At 49.8% G+C, this 18,876-nt stretch overlaps 1 protein-coding gene across 1 annotated transcript in view; it reads left to right on the top strand.

Annotated features, from left to right (window-relative positions):
• Positions 1 to 15,183, top strand: part of ZFHX3 (zinc finger homeobox 3) — a 113,552-nt gene extending 98,369 nt beyond the window's left edge. Inside the window, 3 exon segments of the mRNA XM_040615112.1 lie at positions 648 to 6,083; positions 10,855 to 12,106; positions 12,108 to 15,183. Of these exon segments, the coding sequence (XP_040471046.1) occupies positions 648 to 6,083; positions 10,855 to 12,106; positions 12,108 to 12,417 (6,998 nt within the window). The 3' untranslated portion in view covers positions 12,418 to 15,183.
• The last annotated feature ends 3,693 nt before the right edge of the window (positions 15,184 to 18,876 follow it).

Here is an 18,876-nt window from a genome sequence, read left to right as displayed (position 1 = left end):
CCCCAAGGCAGTGGTGCTGGTGGGGCAGCACTGGCACAGTCAGGGTAGCTAGAGCTGCTCTGGGCATGGCGATCCCTTTTTTGGTCTCTACCCATATCACAACATCTTTTCCAGCAGGGTAGTGCTCAATGGCCCTGGAAAAGTGGGAGTGCACTGAGTGTTCCTTCTTCTCCCATCTTCCCTCAAACAGCACCCTTTGAGCTGCTGCCAGCAGGGCCTGAATTTCATTCCTGTTGTTTCTAGCTTTGATAGGACCAGGACTCAAATACTACGTCCAATTTGATGAACCTTGTTATAGGAAAATAGGCAGGACATCAAAGAAGAGCATCACAGACAGGCAGTTGAGTGGCCTTCACTTAAAAGGAAGAATTAAAGGTGGCAAATGCACTAAGGGAACGTGTGTGTGTGAATAGTTTCCAGAGACTCAAAGTGGGCAAGAAAGTAAAGTATATAGGTTTATGCAATGGGCCACGATGAGGGTAATGGGCTGGTATTAAAGTAGATGAACGAAGATAGAGGAGAAGCGTTAGAAATACCTATCATCTTGCAGAGAAAAAACACAGACGTACTAGAGACAAAAAGAGGATGTTGATCTGCCCTTGTGTGCTGGTGTAATTTTCAGGTTTGCTCTAATTTTGTTTTCACAGAGATCTCTGAGGACTCGGGAAAGAGTCTTTTGCCATCGGAGAGCACAGAGCACAGCGGAGATCCTAAGCCCGTTCCGGCCGATCAGAGCTCTGCCAGGGAGGACTCCGGCTTCCTCTGCTGGAAGAAGGGCTGCAACCAGGTGTTCAAGAGCTCGGCGGCCCTGCAGACACACTTCAATGAAGTTCACGCAAAGCGGCCTCAACTGCCGGTGTCTGATCGCCACGTCTACAAGTACCGTTGCAACCAGTGCAGCCTGGCATTCAAAACCATTGAGAAGCTGCAGCTCCATTCCCAGTACCACGTCATCCGGGCGGCCACGATGTGCTGCCTCTGCCAGCGCAGCTTCCGAACCTTCCAGGCCCTGAAGAAGCACCTGGAAACCAGCCATCTGGAGCTGAGTGAGGCCGACATTCAGCAGCTGTATGGTGGCCTCTTGGTCAACGGAGACCTTCTCGCTATGGGTGATCCTTCACTTTCAGAAGACCACACTATAATAGTTGAGGAAGATAAGGAGGAGGAGAGCGACCTGGAAGATAAGCAGAGCCCGACAGGTAGCGATTCGGGGTCAGTGCAAGAGGACTCTGGCTCAGAACCGAAGAGGGCCTTACCCTTCAGGAAGGGCCCGAACTTCACTATGGAGAAATTTCTAGATCCGTCTCGCCCTTACAAGTGCACGGTCTGCAAGGAGTCTTTTACGCAAAAGAACATCCTCCTGGTCCATTACAATTCAGTTTCTCATCTGCATAAACTGAAAAGAGCCCTCCAAGAGTCTGCTACTGGGCAGCCCGAACCTACCAGCAGCCCAGACAACAAACCTTTTAAGTGCAACACGTGCAACGTGGCCTACAGTCAGAGCTCAACCTTGGAGATCCACATGAGGTCTGTCCTGCACCAAACCAAAGCTCGTGCTGCCAAGCTGGAGGCGGCTGGGGGCAGCAGCAGCAGTAACGGTGCTGGCAACAGCAACAGCAGCAGTCTCTCTTTGGGCTCATCCACACCAAGCCCAGTGAGCACTAGCAACAGTAACACTTTCACAACCACCAACACAAGTAATTCGGGCACAGCTCCCATTCCTAGCCTGCTCAACCAGGTATCCAGCGACACTGGGGGAATCCCCCCCTTAGGTAACCCCGTAAGCACTAACATCGCCTCCCCTTCAGAGCCCAAAGAGGTAAATCGGAAGAAGCTGGCAGACATGATTGCATCCAGGCAGCAGCAGCAGCAGCAGCAGCAAGCTCAAACCCTGGCACAGGCGCAGGCCCAAGTCCAGGCCCATCTGCAACAAGAACTGCAGCAGCAAGCTGCTCTCCTGCAGTCTCAGCTGTTCAACCCAGCACTTTTGCCGCACTTTCCGATGACCACTGAAACCCTTCTGCAGCTTCAACAACAGCAGCATCTTTTATTTCCTTTCTACATCCCCAGTGCCGAGTTCCAGCTCAATCCAGAAGTTAGTCTGCCTGTCACCAGTGGTGCGCTGACATTGACTGGTACAGGTCCAAGTTTGCTGGAGGACCTGAAGGCTCAAGTTCAGCTCCCTCAGCAGAGCCATCCCCAGCTCTTACAGCAGCAGCAAGGTCAGCTGTCCTTGTCACAACCCCACTCCGTCCTTATACAGCAGAGCCAGCACTCTGAGAAGAAGAATAAATCCGTAGTGAAGGAGAAAGAAAAAGAAACCTCCCGGGAAAGGGAAAGTGCAGAGAGGGGAGACAACAATGGAGCATCTAAGGAGACTCTGCCTGATAACTTGAAGCCCAAAGAGAAGAAGGACTTTGTACCAGGCAGTAGTACGGAGCCTTCCTTGCTGCCTCCGCGTATTGCCTCTGATGCAAGAGGGAATGCCACAAAAGCCTTGCTGGAAAACTTTGGCTTCGAGCTTGTCATTCAGTATAACGAGAACAAGCAGAAGGTGCAAAAGAAAAATGGGAAGACAGAACAAGGTGAGAACTTGGAAAAGCTCGAGTGTGATACATGCGGCAAGTTCTTTTCAAACATCCTCATCCTGAAGAGCCACCAAGAGCATGTTCACCAACATTACTTTCCCTTTAAGCAGTTAGAGAGATTTGCCAAACAATACAGAGAACACTATGACAAACTGTACCCACTAAGGCCTCAGACTCCAGAGCCACCACCCCCACCTCCGCCACCCCCACCTCCGCTCCCTCCAGCACCTCCTCAGCCGGCTTCTACTCCTACCATTCCTACTTCTGCCCCACCAATTACCTCTCCTACAATCGCACCAGCCCAGCCGTCTGTGCCACTCACCCAGCTCTCCATGCCGATGGAGCTGCCCATCTTTTCACCACTTATGATGCAAACCATGCCACTACAAACACTACCTGCGCAGCTGCCACCCCAGCTGGGTCCTGTAGACCCTCTGCCTGCCGACTTGGCCCAGTTGTACCAGCATCAGCTCAACCCTAGCCTTCTCCAGCAGCAGCAGAACAAGAGGCCACGGACACGGATCACCGACGACCAGCTCAGAGTGCTTCGGCAGTATTTTGATATTAACAATTCCCCAAGTGAGGAGCAGATCAAAGAGATGGCGGACAAATCTGGATTGCCCCAGAAAGTGATCAAGCACTGGTTCAGAAACACTCTTTTCAAAGAACGCCAGCGCAACAAGGATTCCCCATACAACTTCAGTAATCCTCCAATTACCAGCCTGGAAGAACTGAAGATAGACTCACGGCCTCCTTCTCCAGAACCTCAAAAGCAGGAATACTGGGGAAGCAAGCGATCCTCCCGGACACGCTTTACTGACTACCAACTCAGAGTCCTGCAGGATTTCTTTGATGCCAATGCTTATCCAAAGGATGATGAATTTGAGCAGCTTTCTAACTTGCTGAACCTCCCAACGCGTGTTATAGTGGTGTGGTTCCAGAATGCCCGTCAAAAAGCTAGGAAAAACTATGAGAATCAGGGAGAAGGCAAGGACGGGGAACGACGGGAGCTTACAAATGACAGGTATATTAGAACAAGCAACTTGAACTACCAATGCAAAAAGTGCAGTCTAGTCTTTCAGCGCATTTTTGATCTCATTAAACACCAGAAAAAGCTTTGTTACAAAGATGAGGATGAGGATGGACAGGATGATAGCCAGAATGAAGACTCTATGGATGCAATGGAGCTCTTGACTCCAACCAGTTCCTCCTGCAGCACACCAATGCCCTCGCAAGCTTACAGCACACCTACATCTTCAGCCAATGCAACCTCCTCAGCTTTTCTGCAACTCACAGCAGAGGCAGATGATTCCTCCACCTATAGTTCTAAAGTAGAAGCTACAGATGAGAAACCAAAGCAGTCTGAACCTCCAAGTACACAGCAAAACCAAACTCAAGAGAAGCAAATGCAACCAAAGCAAGAGTCTCAGCAGCAACAGGACCAAGGAGAACAAAAGACAAGTTCAGCACACCAAAAGATTTCACAGTTATCCTCCCCCTCTTCATTGCAACAGCCGCCTCCCCCTCCTCAGCCCCCTCAGTGCTCCTTGTCACAGTCAAGCCCAAGTCCATCGCAGCTGTCACATCTTTCCCTCAAACCCATTCACACATCCACCCCTCAACAGCTGGCAAACCTACCTCCTCAGCTAATCCCATACCAGTGTGACCAGTGTAAGCTGGCATTTCCTTCCTTTGAGCATTGGCAGGAGCATCAGCAGCTTCATTTCCTGAGTGCACAGAACCAGTTTATCCACCCCCCGTTCCTGGACAGAACGCTGGATATGCCGTTCATGCTTTTTGATCCCAGTAATCCCCTACTGGCGAGCCAGCTGCTGTCTGGAACGTTACCACAGATCCCAGCAAGCTCAGCCACTTCACCCTCAACTCCAACATCCACAATGAACACACTGAAGAGGAAGCTGGAGGAAAAGGCCAGTGCAAGCCCTGGGGAAAATGACAGTGGGACTGGAGGAGAAGAACCGCAAAGGGATAAACGTCTAAGGACAACCATTACCCCAGAGCAGCTGGAAATTCTTTATCAGAAATACTTGCTCGACTCCAACCCAACACGGAAAATGTTGGATCACATTGCACATGAAGTGGGCTTGAAGAAACGCGTGGTGCAGGTTTGGTTTCAGAACACCCGTGCACGGGAAAGGAAGGGGCAGTTCAGAGCTGTAGGGCCTGCCCAAGCCCATAGACGGTGTCCCTTCTGCCGAGCTCTCTTTAAAGCGAAGACAGCTCTTGAAGCTCATATCCGATCCCGTCACTGGCATGAGGCCAAGAGAGCCGGATACAACTTGACATTGTCTGCTATGCTCTTAGATTGTGATGGGGGACTCCAGATGAAGGGAGACATCTTTGATGGAGCAAGCTTTTCCCACATGCCACCAACTAGCAGTGATGGGCAGAGTGTTCCTCTTTCGCCAGTGAACAAGAGCATGGAACTGTCACCTCGAACTCTGCTGAGTCCATCCTCCATTAAGGTGGAAGGGATAGAAGACTTTGAGAGTCCCTCCATGTCCTCGGTCAATCTGAGCTTTGACCAAACAAAGCTGGACAACGATGACTGCTCGTCTGTCAACACTGCAATCACAGACACTACAACAGGAGATGAAGGGAATGCAGACAACGATAGTGCAACAGGGATTGCAACCGAAACCAAATCAGCATCGGGACCCAGCGAAGGTCTGACAAAAGCTGCCATGATAGCAATGTCTGAATATGAAGATCGGCTGTCTTCTGGCCTGGTCAGCCCAGCTCCCAGCTTCTACAGCAAAGAGTACGACAATGAAGGTACTGTGGACTATAGCGAAACATCCAGCCTTGCAGACCCCTGCTCACCCAGCCCTGGCGCAAGTGGTTCAGCCAGCAAGTCTGGAGAGAGCGGGGATCGACCCGGACAGAAACGCTTTCGCACTCAGATGACTAATCTCCAGCTAAAAGTTCTTAAGTCGTGCTTTAATGACTACAGGACACCTACCATGCTGGAGTGTGAGGTCCTGGGCAATGACATTGGACTGCCAAAGAGAGTTGTTCAGGTCTGGTTCCAGAATGCTAGGGCAAAGGAGAAGAAGTCCAAACTCAGCATGGCCAAGCATTTTGGTATAAACCAAACAAGTTACGAGGGACCCAAAACAGAGTGCACTTTGTGTGGCATCAAGTACAGTGCTCGACTGTCTGTACGTGACCATATCTTCTCTCAACAGCATATCTCCAAAGTTAAAGAAACCATTGGAAGCCAGTTGGATAAGGAAAAGGAGTATTTTGACCCAGCTACTGTACGTCAGTTGATGGCTCAGCAGGAGCTGGACCGGATCAAAAAAGCCAATGAGGTTCTTGGTCTGGCAGCTCAACAGCAGGGCATGTTTGATAACACCCCCCTGCAAGCTCTTAACCTTCCTGCTGCATACCCAGCACTACAGGGCATCCCTCCAGTCTTGCTCCCAGGCCTCAACAGCCCATCCTTACCAGGCTTCACTCCATCCAACACAGGTGGGTACAGATATTATCACGCTGCTTAGAGGCACAGCTTAACTTGATGCATCTTTAGCCCAGGCAGGTGTTTCCCTCAGAATGACTAATAACAGGATACCCAGCCCCTTAGTTGAGCATATTTGTTTGACAGCAAATAAGCAATAGGTATCTTATCTTTAATTCCTGAACTCAGATTTTCTAGCAAAGTCTGAAATGCAGCAAGGTCTAGACACGCTGTGTATCTCTGTTTCATTAGCACAGACTAAAATTTCCAAAGCACCTTCCAGAAAACGGTAAATAAAGGATTTATCAAACAGAACAGGAGTAGGACTAACATGCTGAATTTGTTGTTCATTATACCTTTCCTGTTGTTACAAATTCCATTTACGTAGTGCCATCCCAAGTTTTAAATAACTCTGAACCATTTCTAGGGAAAAGTGTGATGTGCCTGGTAGCACTGGTGACAGACACCTGGAGCATCTTTACGTAACACCCTTACGGTGACCTCCAGGACAAATCCCAAGGCACCTGTGGATTGGGTTTTGAGTAATGGCTGGACACAACCTGAAAGTACCTGCTCAGCAAACAACAGTGTAGTTATGGGACAGATCTACTTGGTATTTGAATAAGATTTTTCTTAACAATACTACATAAAAATGAAATTTGGGATAGCCCTTTGGGTGGCCTAATCCCAGATATTGGAATTTGGTCTTTGAGGATGCTCCTTTCTCTTGTACCTGGTGGACAGATGGAAAGTATGAGATGTGTAGCAAACAATGACAGTGGACAGTACCGCTCAGCAGACTAGCAGTGACATAGAAAACTTGATCCAAAGGCTTCATTTCACCCCTGCTGCATCCATGACACCCCAGAGACATGCCTGTATCTTGAGTTGCCACTCTTGACAGAGCAATTGATGTTCTCTAGACTTGCTTTCACTTGGCAGACCTCTCTGTTTACTTCTGATGATCCCTCTTGAAGCTGACTTTCACCAGGGCCGCTCTACATTTCCAGAGATATCCCAGGAACCAATTCCAGTGTCTTGTCTCGGCAACAGGCTGAGTCTGTCTTGGGCTGGAAAGCCTGTGACACTGTAACGCCTGGTATGGTTACACCATACACCTTTGTTTTCTACACAGCAGCAATACAGGTCTACCACTGTTAAGACAGTGTCCAGAACAGTTAACTTTCTCTTATTGTAGTGAACTGATCGGCTAATGATGAGTTATATAATCCATGATGTGAAGCCTAAATAGGATCTGAGTATCTACCTGTCTTCTGACTGGAGTGCTATCAATCTCCAAGAAGGCTTTCTGCTTCTATTCAGCAGGCTGACTCTGAGGTTCCTTTTTCAACAGATTGAAAAACTGGGTGCAGATGCTGCCGGGTAACATGGTTCTGTCACGTTAATAAAATTGTCATCATCTTTTGTTATCCAGGAGGTAAATCTTCAGATAAGCAAATCAAAGCCTTAGACAAAAGGATAGTAGCTGGTGTGAGCAGCTCTGTGTAACGTGACCAACTCATAGGACATTCACAGGGGGAACTGGCTGCGAGCTGCTCGCTGTAAGTCACATCACTAGCACCCGAAGTTTGTGTGTAGTTGCAGTGGCATTGGGTGTAGCACCCTGAAGGAGAGCACTAGAGACCCTTGACTCAAAATAGGCATCGTTCTTTCCCCATGGAAGTGGCTGTGTTCACCTTTTTCTCCATTAATGCGCGTCTCTGAAAAATGAAAAAAAGTTAAATCTCCCTGTATTTGTTGGGTTCTGGCCTTTCCAAAAATTACACGCTTTCTTGGAGTCAAGATCCTTTTTCCCATGAAAGCAGCAGAGAAGATTACCTTGTAGCATGGTTGCTGATGTCTGTGTCAGAAGGTCCTATCAGAGCAGAGAAGATCAGTTTTTTGGGGATCTGGAAGAGCTTTCTGCTGGGAGCTAGGGCCTCCGCAAGGCTTTTTTTGTGTAGTTACAGGACTCTTCCCATGACCCCCAAAGCGAAAGTAAAATCATTCTTAACTATAGCTGTAGTATAGGTCATCATAAACCATTTTAAAACAGGTGCTGTTAGAAATTATTCTGTTCAGGACTATTGTCCATTCCTGCTTCTTGAATCTAGTCCTAGCTACGTGCCTGAAGGGGGGGTGTGTGCCAGGGCTTTTTCGTGTGATACTTCTGTTCTTACTGAAGATCTCGTTTCAGAGGCCAGAACCAAGCCAAGAGGATCTCTTTGGCAAATTACATTGTCAGCCTACCACAGATAGCTCTGTGCTGTTTACTTGGTACCCCAAATTTACAACAACATCTAATGTTTTATTTTTTTTTTTTACTTCAAAGATCAGTATGTGTCCTGGGGAGATGGGGCTACGTACTATGAATGTTAAAAGCGATCAGGGACTGCCTAGGCAGGACTAAGCTATTCAGAAAGTCAAACAGACAATTTGTGGCCTTTAGATAAAGCTCCAAAGGTCAGGCCATCTCAGCTCAAAGCCTGTCGAAGCAGATAAGGCTGTGCATCCAGGAATGTTATGAATTAGCTGCTGCTCCTGCGCTTGAACCTCTCGGGGACTGTTCAGCTAGGGAGCACAGTTTCAATGGCATCTATCCATAATATGCCCTTATCTGAAATCTATAAGGCCGCTGCATGGAGGTCCACTTCATACCTTCACAGATCACTACTGTTTCCATACCACATCAGGAGCAGATGCAGGTTTCAGAAGGGCTTTGCACCAGCCATTGCTGCATTCTGCCGGCTCTGGCCGCCCTCCCACGGGGCTCCTTCCAGGCTGGCCTCTGCAGAGCCACAGTGGCTTTGTCTCCTGCCCTTTGCTGGGAAGACCAGCACCGGGTGCAGGGTGCCAGTGTCAGCGGATGAATGCAGCACTGCAGGCACGTGAGCTGTTCATCGCAGGATGCAGTGCGGCCAGCTTTTGGTGAGTGCTCCACTCACCTTGGCTACCTGCTGCTACTCAGAGCATGGAGCTGCAGGAAGGCAGTTCCTGTGCTGTATGTTCACAAGTGTGGATTCCTTCTGGGCTATGCCAGCTTTACAGGGCGTGGTGAAGTGATAGGCTCTTGTGATACAACTGTACAGGCAGCAGCCAGGGCCGTGGTGTCCAGAAGCCCGAGGAGCATGTGTCTGCACAGAACTTGTATTTTGTGCTCCCTCCCACAGCCTCTGTCCCTGGTCCTGCCATCTTCTCTGGTCCAGGACCCAGGATTCGGGTGCCTGCTAGCAGCAGGGATGAGATGGTTGAGGGTGCCCACACTTGTTCCTCAGAATTGATTTTGATTATTTGAGACCTCACCAGGATCCGTGGGGCAGCTGCAGCTCAGAGCTGTTGGCCCCAGCCCGTCTTTACATTGCCTTCACTCCACGGCAGCTGAATTTACCTGCCAGGAGTCACCACCTGCCCTATGCACAGCGGGTCCCTGCAGGCGTGCTTCCCCTTGGAAAACACTTCAAGCTGCCACCATGCCCCAAGCCACCGCCGAAAAGGAGCAGTTTCTCCTCTCCTCTCCTCTCCCACTGGGTATTTCACGGAAGAGGGACAACCTAAAATAGGAGTTACCGTGCCCCTGCGTCCATTCCTAGTCCTGCAGTCGTTCATCCTCAGACTGCCTTTGAGCACTTACCGTCGCAGCTGTAAGGGCTCGCGCTTTGCTGGTGACAGGTTGGACTTGTTGGCTGGTTTTGCAGCAGGGGTGGGTGCTGCAGCAGGTTCCCGGCTCCAGAGCCTCGGAGCATATGGGGCTGCACCGGCAGAGCGGTAGAGGTTTGTTTCATTTTTATTTTCCCCAAATGTCACTGAGGGACTTCCCAAGCAAAATGTTCCTTTTTAGGAGCACGTTTGCCAACTGCAGTGGACATGATTAATGGATGTGACTCTACGAGCCACACTCCTCTTGCCCCAAGCTGCTGTCAGCTGTGAGAAGAGAAATCGGCACCAGGGGACTGTGTTGTTACTGGCTATTCCTTCTGTTGGGAAGATGGGCAGACTTCACGTTCCACCATTAATCCATCTCCTTTGTAGTGGAAGCATCACGATGCTTTTAATTCCACCCAAAACATGACGTTCATGCCTAGGGGAGATGTCTGAATACCATGTAAACTCTGAAATTGCTCAGAAGCTGTGTACCCAAAGCCTCATGCTGGAAGGAAGGAAGGAAGGAAGGAAGGAAGGGGTTGCATCAGAGATTTGTGAGCATCAGCCTAATAAGGACAAAATAGCTTAGATTTAGCCTGTTCAGTCCTCTTCAGTTGCCATCAGCAGGGCTTTCTGATCTGTGGAGATTTTAATGAGATTGACAGTATCTAGCATTACGGCTGTTTGCTTAGCACTTTCCTTCTGCTGGAGTCCTTTGACCAAAGGACCAGTCAGTGCAGACGTGGGAGAAGTGCCTGTCCCTGACATCAGCTGGTGATCATTCAGGAATTTCAGAGGAGTCAGTAAAACAGCAGCTGTGCAGAGCATCCCAGTTGGACGGTGGGTACCGTGTTTGGTGCTGTCAGGCAGCGTGGCCAAGCGGCCGTGGGTGGTGGGACCTGACGAGGCACGTCCCGGTGGCACACGGGGCCCTGGGGAGCGGGGCGGTTGTCCCAGAGGAAGCAGGAGCAGTGGATGGGCTCTCCCACCCGCGCTGCTGCAGTGCGTGAGCACGGCCCAGGTGTTGCCTCATGCAGAGGAGACGGCGGCTCGGGGGCAGTTGCGGGGTGGCCTGGGGTCACCCTACCCGGTGCTTTCTTGCCTGCCAAGTGACTCCTTACCTCTCTTTCTTCCCTCTTGCAGCTTTAACTTCTCCCAAACCTAACCTAATGGGCCTGCCCAGCACAAGCGTCCCTTCGCCCGGCCTACCCACCTCTGGATTACCAAATAAGCAGCCCCCGGCCGCACTGAGCTCGCCCACCCCGGCACAAGCCACGGCGGCCGTGGCCCCGCAGCAGCCACCGGCAACGACCCCGCAGCCGCAGCAGCCGCCCCCGCCACAGCGCAAGGAGAAGGAGAGCGAGAAAGCAAAAGAGAAGGAGAAGGCACCCAAGGGGAAGGGGGACCCTCTGCCAGGGCCCAAGAAGGAGAAGGGGGAGGCGCCGGTGGGCGCCCTCTCGGCCCCACTGCCCACCATGGAGTATGCGGTGGAGCCCACCCAGCTCCAGGCGCTGCAGGCTGCCCTGAATTCGGACCCCACCACCTTGCTGACGAGCCAGTTCCTTCCCTACTTCGTCCCTGGCTTTTCCCCCTACTACGCCCCGCAGATCCCTGGCACCCTGCAGAGCGGGTACCTGCAGCCCATGTACGGGATGGAGGGGCTGTTCCCCTACAGCCCCGCACTGTCGCAGGCGTTGCTGGGGCTGTCCCCCAGCTCCCTGCTGCAGCAGTACCAGCAATACCAGCAGAGTCTGCAGGAGGCATTGCAGCAGCAGCAGCAACAGCAGCGGCAGGCGCAGCAGCAGCAGCAGAAAGCGCAGCAGCCCAAAGGAAGCCAAACCCCCGTCCCCGCGGGGGCTGCCACCCCGGACAAAGACCCTGCCAAAGAACCCCCCAAGCAAGAAGAGCAGAAGAACGCACCCCGCGAGGTGTCCCCCCTCCTGCCCAAACCCCCAGAAGAGCCCGAAGCGGAAGGCAAGGGCGCGGACTCCCTCTGCGACCCCTTCATCGTCCCGAAGGTGCAGTACAAGCTGGTCTGCCGCAAGTGCCAGGCGGGCTTCGGCGACCAGGAGGCGGCCAGCAACCACCTGAAGTCCCTCTGCTTCTTCGGCCAGTCCGTGGTGAACCTGCAAGAGATGGTGCTTCACGTGCCCACCGGCAGCAGCCAGGGCAGCGGCTCGTACCAGTGCGTGGCGTGCGAGAGCACGGTGTGTGGGGACGAAGCCCTCAGTCAGCATCTCGAGTCAGCCCCGCACAAACACCGAACAATCACAAGAGCAGCAAGAAACGCCAAAGAGCACCCCAGTCTATTACCTCACTCTGCCTGCCCCCCCGACCCCAGCACCGCATCTACCTCGCAGTCGGCCGCTCACTCAAACGACAGCCCCCCGCCCCCCCGGCCCCCCCCCGGCTTCCCCCCACGCCTCCAGAAAGCCCTGGCCCCCGGCGGCCCCCCGCGCCCCGCCCGGGAAGCCGCCGCCGCCGCCTTTCCCTCCTCTCTCCTCATCTTCAACGGTTACCTCAAGTTCATGCAGCACCTCAGGGGTTCAGCCCTCGATGCCAACAGACGACTATTCGGAGGAGTCTGACACGGATCTTAGCCAAAAGTCAGATGGACCGGCGAGCCCGGCAGAGGGGCCCCGGGACCCCGGCTGCCCTAAGGACAGTGGTCTAGCTAGCGTAGGAATGGACACCTTCAGATTGTAAGCTTTGAAGATGAACAATGAAAATGAATTTAAATAAAAAGTTAATAACAAACCAATTTCAAAAATAGACTAACTGCAATTCCAAAGCTTCTAACCAAAAAAAGAAAAAAGAAAAAAGCGTGGGTTGTTTTCCCATATAACGATGCCGGTGGGTTTTACATTTCTTTTTTCCTTTCCTTTTAATAAAATAAAACTTAAAAAAGAAAAAAAAAAAAAAAAAACTGTTACATTTGTCCTTTCGAAGGTACTGTTGGTCTGGGAGACGAAAGCCCGTGCTGCCTCCTTACTGTCTTCGGAGCTTGAGCCCCTTGTATATTGCCCCTTTTCAATAACGCCCCACGTCGATAGCACAGCAGAGGCCGGCATGCACTGTATGGGAAAGCAGCCCACCTTGTTACAGTTTTAAATTTCTTGCTATCTTAGCATTCAGATACCAATGGCTTGCTAAAAGAAAAAAGAAATGTAATGTCTTTTTATTCTCAGGTCAATCGCTCACACTTTGTTCTGTTTTCAGAATCATTGTTTTATATATATATATATATATATATAATTTCTTTCATTTGTTTTGGGGTTTTTGTTTTGGTTTGGTTTGGTTTTGTTCCAGAAAAGGATTTTTTTTTCTTTTTTTTTCCTTTTTTTTTTTTTTTTTTTTTGTTTTGCTTTGTTAATTTAAAATGGGCAGAAAGTATTCAAGAGAAAAACAATGTGAACTGCTTTAGCTTTTCGGGGATTTTAAGGGTAGCTTTTCTGCTGAAGCCAATTTCAAGGGGAAAAGTTAAGCACTCCCACTTTTCAGAAAAAAAAAAAACCACACAAAGAGTGTTGAGGACTCGGAGCTTAAAAAATAAGTTTTAAAACAACTGACTTTCTGTATTTATGATAGATATGACCATTTTTGGTGTTGAGTAGATTGTTGCATTGGAAATGAACTGAAGCAGTATGGTAGATTTAAAAGAAAAAACCCTTTTGTGTACATTTAGCTTTTGTATGGTCCAGCTGACGGCTTCTCATTTGATGTTGTCTTGTTCATTCCTAGCCAGATAGATTGCAATCCATTGACTCGCCTAAGCTTTTCTCCCCTTTGTACCTTTACTCCCCATTCCCCCATCCTGTAATCTTCCAATTATGGTCGCTACCTTCATTTCTTAGAGGGTGGTTGCATAATTATTTTATAAAAACTAAAGAAAGAAGTTCAAAGGGTTTTGGGGGGTCAGTAGGATCCCTTGCAGAATATTTTTTGTTGGGGGTTTGAAACTTTTTAAGGCGTATACATACGATTTACCTATGTCTGTTACCCTTGTGCACTTATCTCTTTCTTATTTTCCATTTTTCCTTGGTTTTTTTTCTTCCCCTCTTTTCCTCATTTTGTAAATGCTTCAAAGACTCTGTTCCTAAACTATAAGCATTTGTTTCTGTTTGTGTAATTAGGCTGCACTCTGTTCCTTCTTTTAAAAAAAGGTTTTGTTACATTTTTTTTCTCTGAAGAAAATTCATGCTTTAAATAAAATCCAAAGACATACCCTTTCACCACTGGTGCAGAATGAGCAAAAAGGATTCTTTTTACTTGAGAATTTGTTTCTGATTTAAACAAACAAGTCTAAGTTTAAATAAAGAATAAAAAAAGTATCCAGGTTGTTATCTGTGCTTCTTCTGCAAGCAGAGAGACAACTCTTAGTGAAAACCCAGCGCACCAAAAGGCAGGTTTCTCTTTCCAAGTTCTCTCCCACGGTAGGCAACCGGAGCGGCGAGCGCCGCGGCTCAGAGCCACGTGCGGGCAGGCACGTAACCTGCCAGGCTCTGGAGTCCCCTCCAGCTCCGTGCCCTGCCCCGGGGAACGTGCAGACGCACGCACACACGCATCTTTCACGGTCCAAACTTTGAAAGGAAAACTTTGTGCTGCTAAAATGTAGATTTTGGAGACAAATAGATGCTTGCTGTTTCACTTCCGTAGCCAAATGTCAACAGAATCAATCTCCTGCCCCCCCGCCCCACCCCATTTCCTCTGCCCCGAAAGTGTGAGAGCCTTCTCCCCATCATCTTCATCCTCCTCCTGCTTCAAAAGGGAACTTCGAAGACTGTGAATGCAGGTTCCTCCCACCGCCTCCGGGCTTCTCCTCCCTGTGTTGAAGCCGTTCGTCGACTCTGCGAGAGACTGGAGCATTCGAGAGACGAACGTGGGGTTCATTTTCTAGGGGGACGCTTTTATTTTTATGGATTTTTGGTTTTAGTTCGATGAAAGACTAGATCCTGAACTGTTGTATATATTTCTAACTAGGCTAATGCACAGTGCAAATTCCTTTTTTAATTGTTTTTTAAGTAGACGATACTAAAGAGAGTACCATCTAATATTCTTACCAGTACCCAGTTGTAGCATAAGGTGTCTAAAAAGGAAACAAGTACACAAAAAGCTTTTGCTGTTTTAACAAACTGTTTTCTTTTAACAAAAGTTCTTGTATTTCTCCCCGTGTTTGAGATGAACATTTTTTAAATTCTAAAGTTGTACAGGTTTTGTTTTCCATTATTTTATCTTGTTTGTAATTCTATGAAATATATATATATATATATTTTTTGCCATTTAACTGTTGTATGTTACTCTGTCTGTATCATATAGAAATTTTTTTTGTTCGTTTTGGTTTTGATTCTCTATGTGATACAAGTTAACGATTTAACACTAGCTGTCAATTTCCGCAAGGTCTCTTTTGGAAATCCTTTTGTTTTGTCTCAGTTTGTTTCGGTTTTTTAATTATATTGCTTGGTCATAGTGCAATTTCTCTCTCCTTCTTCCCCCTCCTCCTTCCCACCCACTAAAAGGTTTTATAAATTAATTTCCTTGTATTTTTTCTAAATGTTTCTAGAGACTTTTAGTGCAAGGTTGCCTCCTCCTCTTGCAGCCCGGCTGCCCCGGGGCTGGCGCCGGGACCTGCACCCCCAGCCACCCATCCCTGCCGGCCATGCTGGGCCTGCCTGGGACCCCCGGGACCCCAGGCGCCGGGACCCCTGGCCTCACGCCCCGCAGCGCTGTGCCGAGCCCCGAGCCCCACCGGCCGCCCCAGACGCTGCAGGACGTGGGGGCTGGGGACCCTCTGCGTGACCCCCCCGAGCCCACCCGTGGCCTTTCCAGCAAGTGTCTGAGCAGGGCCGGGCAGGGTGCGAGGAAAAGATTTTAAACTTAGCATTGAGCGGGTTTCTGTTTTATTTTTAATAAAAAGCTTTTTAAGTGGTGAAGATGGCCAAAGTTTCATACAATTGAGAATAAAGAGAGGCATAAGGGGTGTCGGGGCCTCCCACGCCCAGGGGGGCAGGCGGGGGGTGAGGGAGGCGCTGACACAAGCCAGCACACTCGCTGTTCATGGAAATATATTTTGCTTTAAAAAAAAAAAAAAAAATTAAACTTTTAAATAGAAACAGAAATTGGGTTGGTTGGTGAGTCAGTTGGTCGGTTGGTTGGTTTGTCGGCGCTGAGATACTGCCCACTGTGAAACACAAAGCTTTGACTATTTTTTTTTGGTTTTATTTTTTGGGGGGGCGAGTTTGGGTAGAACAGAAAGCATAAATAAGGTGAAGAGGGATATGAACAGCCTTTGCAATGTACAAAAAATAGAGCAAGTGAAACCAAAAATGATGTTCTTGGTGTTTTTCTATAATGTAGTCTTGTTAGCTTTTTTTTGTTACTGTAACAATGCTGATCTCGAACTGTACCAAAATACATGGAGACTAACAGAAACAGAAACCACATGGAACTTTCAAAACTTTAAAAAATTTGTCACAAAAGACTTTGTTGTCATAGTTGAGTTGACTGTAGATGGTAATTGAATATACTCCTTTGGAAATATTTCATCACGTATGTTTCCTGCTCATTGTAATACATTAAAAAAAAAAATGAGCAAAAGCTCTCGTCTCCGCTGTCCCCGCTTGTGCGGTGCAGGGTCCGTGTCGGGTGGGTGTGTGCTGTGCGGCTCGGCCCGGCGTGACTTGGCAGGACGCATGCATCCGCCCGAGCTCTGCGCCCCGCAGCAGGTGGGCACTGCCACAGAGCCGCATGGCCACACGCACATGCCCTTGTGCACCGCGTGGCCGCGTCCCTCCCCGCACACCACACGGGGGGCTGGGCGCCCACCAGGGTGAGAGCACCGGGGCTGAGGCTGCGAATTAAAGTTAAAGTGGAAGTAATGAGCCAAATGGCACAATTCATATTATGGCTTCAGGACGCATTGTGTATGAAAAAGACATTATAAGTGCATTTAATTTTACTAAATGATTGTATAAGAATTCCAGGCACACTGCTGTAATTAATGGGTAAAGGGAAAGCATGATGCCTTTCTGGGTTGAGGTCATCTTGAAACCTGTAAACTAGAAATGAAAAATTACCATCTGTTTTCTTCTACTGATGCAGCCAAAAGGAGACGAAGGTAAGAAAGGTAAGTGGCTGACTCACTGCTCTTCCCTTTGCTTGCTCAAGTGCCTCTTGAGCAGGGAGGAAAACTTGGTGAACTGTTGAATGTTAAATACATTCTTCTCTTACCAAAAAATGCCCCTTGCAGCAGCAAATGCTTGAAAATCATTAATAAGGACCACATCCAAAAGAGAGCCGTGGGGGCTACCATTCATCTCTTAATTTATAACTGCAGCAATAAATAAGGCGGGAGGGGGGGGGGGGTGGGGGGTGGGGGTGGGGGCAGTACACAACACACAAAAAACCAAAAAACCACAACATTGCAGGTGGGATGAGCAGTCTGTTTGGTATGGCTGTCCTGGGCTGCCCTGCCTGACGGCAAGGGGCTTCCTCTGCCTCCCTGGGGAGCAGGGCCCTGAGCTCCACAGGGTTGTCCAGCCAGTGCAGAGGTTGTGGGGAAGAAATCATGCAGCTAGCGAGGGTACAGGAGTGTTGTTTAATGAAGCAGGTCAGGACATCCACTTGCGAGCCATTACGGTCAATAATCGGGTTGCTGGTGCACCTTCATAAGGAAAAAAGAAAAAAATCCAAAACATACACTTGTACTGATTCAGGCTCCAAAAAAATCATGAATTGTGAAATAAAGTAGGTCAAAATTGCCAAGGCTCCGACGACTCCTGGTGATACGGTGTAACCAACCCAAGCCAGACAGGCCCTGGCCCCAGCACGCAGCCCTGACAGGGGACAGCCAGCGCCTCCGGTGACTGACACGGTGAGGGCGATGGCACCCGGCTGCGCGCTGCAGCTCAGTGCCCCAAAACCCTCCTGGGGCCAGGCTGCCCCGTCGGGTGCCAGACTTGGGCGTTGCTCTTCTGGCGTAAACCTAAACAGGTGGCGGTCTGGGTTGCCTCTTGGCTGCTTTGTTGGCTGGGGTTTTTTTTTAATGGGAAAAATCCATTCTGCGTTTTCCAGAAGCTGACGGGACTGTGGTAATAATGGGGTCGCCAGCGTCACCCTTGCACCAGTGTTTGCACTGTGCCACGTTAATGACTTCTCTGTTGTTCGTAGACCTGCAGTTTTGTAAGTTTATTATTTAACGTTGCTATTTATTCCTGGGTTGAATTCCAGTTTAAAACAGCTACGCTTGAGAAAGCACCTCTCTGATGCTCAGAAAGGTGTAAATGGCCTCTAGTAGCTGCACAAGCTGCAAACTAAAAACCTCTGCAAGAGCCTCTCTGTTCAGAGCAGTGCATCAGCGGAAATTGTGCAAACCTCTGACAGAAATAAAAAGGTTTTTCCATGTTGTGATTCTGGTAAGAGGAGACTGGGAGTGATTTTTAATAACCTTTCATTGCCATCACCTAAAAGACAAGGAAGAGATTTAGCTCTTACTCATGCACTCTCACAGGCCAAAACCCCACGTTATTTATAACAACAGAGCAGTGCCCAGGTGCCTGCCACAGACAGTAACCTTGCCAGTGGATTTGGAGCAGAGTTCCCAGCTGGAGGGTGCCTCTGCCCTCAGGTGCAGCCTGCGCGGTGCTGTCATCAGTGCAACAGGAGCGAGGGCTTTGGCCAGCGGCCCCAGGGAGGTGGCCAGGGGTCCACCAGGGTCCACCAGGGGTCCACGCCAGGCAGCCTGGCGTGCGGTGCCACAGGACATCTGGTGCGTGCTGACACCAAAGGAGGAAACACCGCTGGTCTCCCTGTTGTCCCCAGCTGGCTTTTCCACAGGAGATCCCACCCCGGAGCACAGCAGGGGGGAGCCTGGCATAGCAGCCCTGCCGACAGCTGGCCGTGGGGCTGGCATGGGCTCTGGGTGCAGCAGCTGGACGCCAGGGCAAGCCACATCCCATAGGACAGGCAGGGCCCTGGGGCACTCGGAGGCTACAGATGGAGTATGCCTCCGGGAGATGCTCTTGCTCCTGCACCCGCTGCCAGTGCACGGCCCTGTCAGACGTCGCAGCAGCTGTGGGCTAGTCCATGCCAGGGCTGAGCCACCCTGCTCCTGGGCTACCCAGCCAGCAGCTGAGCCCCTTGCCCTGGCCCTGCATCCCACTGCATGCA

The sequence above is a fragment of the Falco naumanni genome, chromosome 15 (assembly GCF_017639655.2).
Source record: "Falco naumanni isolate bFalNau1 chromosome 15, bFalNau1.pat, whole genome shotgun sequence".
Classification (NCBI taxonomy): Eukaryota; Metazoa; Chordata; class Aves; order Falconiformes; family Falconidae; genus Falco; species Falco naumanni.
Note: the sequence above shows the minus strand (reverse complement) of the source record. Positions and strands in the feature narration are given on the sequence as shown.